Source organism: Nothobranchius furzeri, chromosome 14 (assembly GCF_043380555.1).
Source record: "Nothobranchius furzeri strain GRZ-AD chromosome 14, NfurGRZ-RIMD1, whole genome shotgun sequence".
NCBI classification, from domain to species: Eukaryota; Metazoa; Chordata; class Actinopteri; order Cyprinodontiformes; family Nothobranchiidae; genus Nothobranchius; species Nothobranchius furzeri.
In genome coordinates, this window is record NC_091754.1 from 4,308,826 (window position 1) to 4,316,277 (window position 7,452).

Genomic DNA, 7,452 nt, shown 5'->3' on the forward strand with positions numbered 1-7,452 from the left:
GGTGTGTGGGGATAAAAGCTCAGATAGGTAGCTTGGAGCCTGGTTGTTAAGAGCTCTATAGGTCAGGACTAAAACTTTAAACTGTATTCTATATTCTACCGGGAGCCAGTGGAGGGACTGTAAACCTGGAGTGATGTGAGCTCATTAAGCAACAACAGACAGCTACAACTTAAAAGCTTGAGTCTCCCATAATCCAGTCAGAGTTGACAAAGCTCTTTAGGTGAGAAGCGAAACGCCTTCAGGAAACCAAAGATGTCCAGTTGACTTCGTTTGAACCCTTTTGAATTACTATGACCTGGATGGCTGAGAACCCAACTGGTACTTCTGCTTCTTCTTTGATGTGTATAAGTAAATTAGTGAGTAAATTTTATTTCTATAGCACTTCTCACAGATGTAGAATCACAAAGTGCTTCACATGATCAAAACAAAATGAAACAGTCATAAAATCATAATGATCTGAAAACAGAAATAGATTTACATCAGAAAAAAATCATGTCATTAAATTATAAAATTTCATAAATAGATGAAAACTTACAACATTTAGTTAAAAATAAGAAAATAAAAGGTTTAGATAAAAGCTGCTTCAAATAAAAGGATCTTTAGCTGATTTTTCAAAGGTGTCCAGACTGTCAATGCTACGTAAGGATAAAGGAAGATCATTCCAGAGTCGGGTGCAACAGTCTGGAAGGAGCGATCTCCTCGACTTTTGTATCTGGTCTTTGGAACTTCTAGAAGGTTCTGGTGGGTGGACCTGAGGGCTCGGGTTGGAGCATAAGGCTTTAACAGTTCAGTAATATAGGGAGGAGCTTGACCACGTAGAACATTGAAAGTTATAATCAGGATTGTAAAATGAACTCTAAAGTTAACGGGTAACCAGTGCAGAGGCTCCAGAATAGGAGTGATGTGTGCTCTTCTGTTTGCTCCAGTTAGGAGCCTCGCTGCAGAGTTCTGGACCAACTGAAGACGGTCAAGGGCTTTTTTTTTTTTGTTAAAACATGTGAAAAGTGTGTTACAGTAATCTAGACGGGAGGAGATAAAGGCATGGAGAACCATTTCAAGTTTATGGCATATTGCCCCATTGGCTGATTTCTCTTGGTGATGATGTCACGTTGTCCATTGCTCTGATTGGTCCTAGCACCGTTCGATTGTGTGCAGAGACAACTTGAAGATGTCCTTAGATTCTGCCCCATGACTGAGCTCTGTCTGGGTTGTGACCAGACTTTACATTTACACATATAGGATGGCTTGCCAAGCCAACATTTTGGCTAAAATTTAACCACATTTAGACGTTTTTATGCTTTCGAAAAAGACGCCCCTCATGAAGCTGTTTGCACATTTGAGCTCAACAATCATATTGTCATATGCATTGTAATAAGACTGTCCAGCTGATGCAGTTCCAACTGTTTCTTACAGAGACACACTTTAAAATTAGAGAAAAATACCCATTTAAGTGATGGACTGCATTTAATCAGACTTTATTATGAGTAGATTAGTTTAGAAACGTCTTGTTGTCAACAGTTATTTGTTGTGTGGCACATGGTTTAGGAAACATTTGTGATCCATGTCTACTTTTACAAGCTCTGTGTTCACTCACATAATGCCTTTTAATTAGAGGCTCGGAAGCGGTACGTAAACTATTTGCTTGTTGTTGAATCAGACCGAGTGGAAGACGGAGGGAGATACAAAGGTGGAGAGAAAGAAAGAGACGATGTCAAAGGAGGATAGATAAAGGTGGAGGGAAAGTGTAAGGGGCTGGGTAGAGTCGACAGTGTGAAGAGGGGAAGGATGGAGGGTGCTGATACCCATCTCCCCCCAGAGAAGAATGTGGGCTGATTGATGACAGTGGGGTTGCTCTGGAGGAAGGTAGGTGGGTGGGTTCTCCTCGATGGAGAGAATAGAGGAGGTGAGATAATGGCAGATAGAGGCAGACTGAGATAAAGGAAGAGAATGGACAAGCTGACAGAGGTGGTGGAGTGGTAGGAGGAGCTCTCCTGTCTGCTGAGATTTTTAGCAATGGCGGGAAGAGAACAGAAAGGAGGGATGGTGGAGGAGAAGGAAACATCCCATTGTCCTGGCAGACAGTGAGCTTGGCAGGATGGGAGTGTTCAAATCCCTCCGGCCTTAACTCCACCCTGCTGACAGCTGTCTGCTTGCTACAGCACAAAGCTTACCCCGACACACAAACGCACAAAAACCACAACAAGGCGACGTGTTTGGGGAGTGATGTAACAAACGTTTACTGGAACATTAATGTGGTAGAGCACAAAGGAAAGGTTTCAGGGACTAAATGTTTAAGTATTTAGTGTTTTTTTTAATCCACCCAGCTGGGAGGCCCATTCTCATTCACTTAAACCTGATTATTTCTTTTACGTATATTTTTATTTTTCATTAAACTTAATTATAAATGCTTTTCTTCATCTGTTAATCTGGTGTACGTCTTTGGCAGGCCCTCCATCTCCTCCACGTAATCTCATGTTCAGCATGAACGACACCTGTCTGATGCTGGAGTGGACCCCTCCCCTCGACACCGGCGGCCGTCGGGACCTCACCTACAACGTCCTGTGTAAACGCTGCAGCCCCGAGCCCAGCCGGTGTCAGCTGTGTGAAGAGGAGCTGCGTTTCCTGCCTCGACCGTTGGGCTTGACCAACACCACCGTCACCATCGTGGACTTCGCTGCACATGCCAACTACACTTTTGAGATTGAGTCGCTGAACGGCGTTTCGGGTTTGAGCTCCTTCCCTCGGCAGGTGGCCATCATCACAGTCAGCACGGATCAGGGGGGTAAGCATTTGCGATCGCCGTTTTTATCAGTAAGTCGTTAATTTGAGGGCAGCAGTAGCTTAGGAGGTAGACAGAGTTGCAGGTTCGATCCCGGCTCCCACCAGAAGGCTGCCATTGTGTCCTTGGGCAAGACATGTAACCCGCCTTGCCTGCTGGTGGTGGTCGGAGGGACCGGTGTCGCCTCTGTCAGTGCGCCCCAGGGCACTGTGGCTACATGGTAGTTCATCTCCACCAGCGTGTGAATGGGTGAATGACTGATTGTGTTGTAAAGCACCTTGGGAGGTTGTATAACCCTATGAAGGTGCTATTCGCATACAGGCCATTTACCATTAGTTTATAATTAACAAAAGCTAAGCTAAAGAAAAGATTTTGCGTTTGTTAAACTCGTCTGTTTGCTCTGGCCAAACTAATAAAAGCTAAAGAACCCAAAACGAGTTGAGGTGAGGGTGCAGGACACAAGAGGCTCCTAGATTGATCCGGCAGCGACTATTAAAGCAAAGGTGTGCTTGTTCCTTTTTGAAGTACGATCGGTCACTCCGAGTTTAACATGCAGGCTGAACGTCTCCTACCCGTTTTTCTTTCATCAGCTGCCGGAATTAAAACAAGATGAGAAAACGCTTGTGTCAGAAAAAGATCTACGTCACAGGGCTGGGTTGCTTTAGCGTCCAGGAGTGAGCAGAGGATGTCTCAGCTAGCAGAAGCTTACTGTTAGCATTAGCAACTCCACAACAAACTGAGTCAGAGGTAGAGTCAGGTTGCTGTTAGCCAATCAGAGACTAGATGTCCAGATAAAATGCAACAAGCAATGCAGGTAATCCTGTCATTTTCTGCCCCCTCCTTCCTGAAACAGGAGTGCCAGAGCTTTTTTTTTAATGGCTAGTGCTGCCCTCCACGTGTCCATCCCTAGAACTAGACATGAACTGGGAAAAAGAGCTTTTATTTTGGTACTTTGCTTTGTATTAATTGTTACTCATCTGATTCATTCATGAGATCAATTTCTAACGCCGTTTAACGACACTCTGGCCAAATGTGATTCCTCCTAACCTGCTATGCTTAAGGGTTCTGCTGAACTAAGGTGGTTTCTTAGACGTGCGCGTTTTTGATATAATCGCTCCAAACGGCGGAAGTCCTTCGTTGCTTGTTGTCCGTATTTTTCTTTGAACATCTAAGGTGTGTTCTTGCTGTGTCGTATCTCTAATTCCATGCTGTAGTTCTTTTTTAAAACACAGAGCAGTTTTTTTACCTGTTTTCCCGCTACGTTTTGTTTGCGGCTGCAAACTTCCTCAGGCTGAATTCATTGTAGCAACAGAACTAGCATGTCAACAGATCACAGATGAGGGAAAGAAAGCAGAACTTACAAATAATGTAGATGGGATATTAAAAAAACAGCCAAATTCAACACAGCAATATTACAAAAGAAGAACAATCAGCCATGACAGCCTTATCCAAAAACGAACAGAAAATTATTCTACCGGCAGATAAAGGAAGAACCACAGTAGTTATGGACAGAGAAAAATATAAACAACAGATGAAACAGATGCTAGAGGGCAAAAATACATACGAAATACTTAAAAAAGATCCAACAGAAAACATTAAGAAAAACATGAAAAAATTACTGAAGCCACTGCACGAAAAAGGCAAAATAACAGAAAAAATTTACAAACACTGGATTACTACAGCAAACATAACACCAAGAATATATGGAATGCCAAAAATACATAAACAAAACACCAGTTAGAACAATAGTTGACAGCATAGGTACACCAACATACAACATGGCAAGAGATATCAGCAAAATCATCAGCTCGTTATTAGGAAACACAGACCAACACTGCAAAAATAGTATAGAACTGGCAAAAGAACTAAAGGAGATTACAGTAGAAAACAACGACATACTCATCTCACATGACGTCACATCTCTGTTCACAAAAACACCAACCCAAAAAACCATAGACATAGTAGTTAACAGAATCAGACAGGACAAGACTTTACACAAAAGAACAAACCTCACAGCAGACGACATAGCACAACTGATAGGACTGGTAGCTAACTCCACTTACTTCACATACGACAACACAATATACAAACAACTGGAAGGCTTCGCCATGGGTAACCCGTTATCAGCCACCCTGTGCGAGTTTTTCATGGAAGACCTAGAGCAAAAAGCCATAGCCACCGCCCCCCCAAACTGCAAAATAAAACTATGGAAACACTACGTAGACGACAGTGGCGGCTGGCTAGTAGAGGGCGATAGGGCGCCGCCCTCCCAGTTTCCCCAGTGTTTTTATTTTTATTTAAAAAATAAATAAATAAAATTAACAATAATCACATATTCTAAGTTAATTGTGTGTTTTGTAACAAAAATAAATCATATATATATATTTCTATATTGGTCTCTGCCGGTCTCTGCCGAGCTCTGCCGAGCGGTGGAGGCTGTGGGCTGTGTTTCAATCGCCCAAACGGGACGAGACCAGTCGTCCAATTGCTGACAAGAAAATCAAAGGGTAGGAATGGGAATGTATCCAATCAGCGTCGAAGTTGTTTCAGAAGCATGATGGGCGATAGAGTTACCGCCAAAGGCTTTCGTTAGTGCTCGGTAGAACTCGGAGATTCTCGACTCCAGCACGTTTTTCGTCGTGACTCGTGACGGTCGTGACGCAGACGTAATAGACATGGACGCCAGTGCGCCTACAACCAGCAGCAGCATGGATACCGGATCTCAGCAGCCACTGAATTCAGTTCGGTCTCTTCTCCAGTATCCGTTCGAGAGGAGAACTATGGTGGAAAAACTTAATGTCAAAGAGCTTGGACCAGATCAGCCCGACATAAAGATAAGCCAGCAGGAGAAGGAGAGAGGTAAACTGTACACACGAGGCTTCTGGGAAGGCTTGGCTAGCTGGATGCAATCACGCTAATGCGTTATTTTGCTTTCCAAACGACTGTGACAGATGAGGCATGGATTGAGTCAGGAGTTACGGACATGAAACATTTTTCTGAGAAGGTGAAGAAACACGAGTCATCCCGGGCACACATAGACAACACGTTGAAGCTAGCTATGCTAGGCAGAGCTAACATTGCCATGCAGCTAGAGACGAGGGACGCATGCTTGCAGTGAAGAAACACAATGAAGAAGTGGATCAGAACCGGCACATTTTGTCCGAGAGATGTCAACACAGTGTATGAGCACAAGGATGACCTCCTCAGATTTTTCCAGATGATCAGAGACTCGGATGACTTTGATCCAGTCACTGAGAGAGAGGCAGGAGGCTTTGTGAGAATGCTGGAGGAAGAAGATTTGGCTTTCTGCTGGCATTGTTTCACAAGATCATCTCACATGTGGACATGCTGTTCAACCAGCTGCAGAAGAGGAACATTGACTCTGTCTACATCACAGGGGTCATCCAGAGCTTCACCAACAGCATGCAAAAGATCAGGTACATACTTGTTTATTTAATATTATTGTGATGAAATTCTCCAGTATGTTAGTTTCACAAACAGTAATGTGGATGTGGACCATATATGGTCATGTTATTTTATGTGCAATTTAATGCAGTATTTTTCAACCTTGGTCCGCAAGGCAGCGTGCCAATAGTCAGACACACGTGGATTAATCCCTTTGTCCAGTGATGTAAGACAGGAAATAAAAGAGCTGTGCTTAATTCAGGAAATAGTGAAGTTGTGCACAAAGCTCAGAAAGCACAAGTTTGTTTAAAAAAAAAATAGAACAGCCCCACCAAAAATATTTTTCACCAGCCGCCACTGGTAGACGACATACTGGAAATCATACCAAAGGGAACAAACAGAAACACTAACACAACACTTGAATAACACTGACGACACAGGCAGCATAAAGTTCACTTATGAGTCAGAAACAGAAGGCAGCATAGCTTTTATGGATATGAAAATCACCAGGCAGACCGACGGGACCCTAAACATAAACACATACAGGAAACCAACACACACAGACCAATATCTATTATGGACATCAGAACACCCCACCATACACAAAATGTCAGTAATCAGAACATTTTATCACCGAACAAACATGATAACAGAAGAAAGAGACCGTAAACAAGAGGACAAACACATACAACACGCTTTAAAGACCTGCAGATAACCGACATGGGCAATAAACAAAGGAAAACAACAAACAGCAACAGAAAGAAAAGAACAACCAAAGCAAAGAACCAGAAACCCAGAAAGACAAGAACCAAAACCAGTGATAACCCTACCATACATCAGAGGCATAACAGAACAAATAAGAGCAACAATGAAAAAACACAACATAAACACACCAACAAAGCCATACACAACAGTTAGAAACAGACTAGTACACCCAAAAGACAAAATATCAGCTGGACTTAAATGTGGAGTCATTTACGAAATCCCATGCAAACTCTGCAATAAAACATACATAGGAGAAACCGGACGCCAACTCAACACACGAACAATAGAACACAGAAAGGAGTGCGAGAAAGAAACAAGTCGAAAACACACAAGAGCAGCAAAAGAAGAAGCAGAAAGCACAATAAAGAAGTCAGCCGTAACAGATCACTGCATAAGAGAAAACCATATAATGGACTGGGACAACACAAGGATCATAAACACCGAAAAACAGAAATACAAAAGATGGATAAAAGAAGCTATAGAGATAAGGAGACGTGGATGTG

At 42.8% G+C, this 7,452-nt stretch overlaps 1 protein-coding gene across 5 annotated transcripts in view; it reads left to right on the forward strand.

Moving 5' to 3' along the window:
• The window catches only part of LOC107372839 (ephrin type-A receptor 6), a 398,636-nt gene that overhangs the window by 203,916 nt on the left and 187,268 nt on the right, over positions 1-7,452 (forward strand). For all 5 annotated transcript variants that reach the window (XR_011516160.1, XR_011516159.1, XM_070543905.1 and 2 more), the window contains one exon: positions 2,447-2,782. Coding sequence is in view for 3 of the 5 variants with exons in the window: in XM_070543905.1 (XP_070400006.1) it covers positions 2,447-2,782 (336 nt within the window). In the remaining 2 variants the exon portion in view is untranslated. The remainder of the gene's footprint in view (positions 1-2,446; positions 2,783-7,452) is intronic.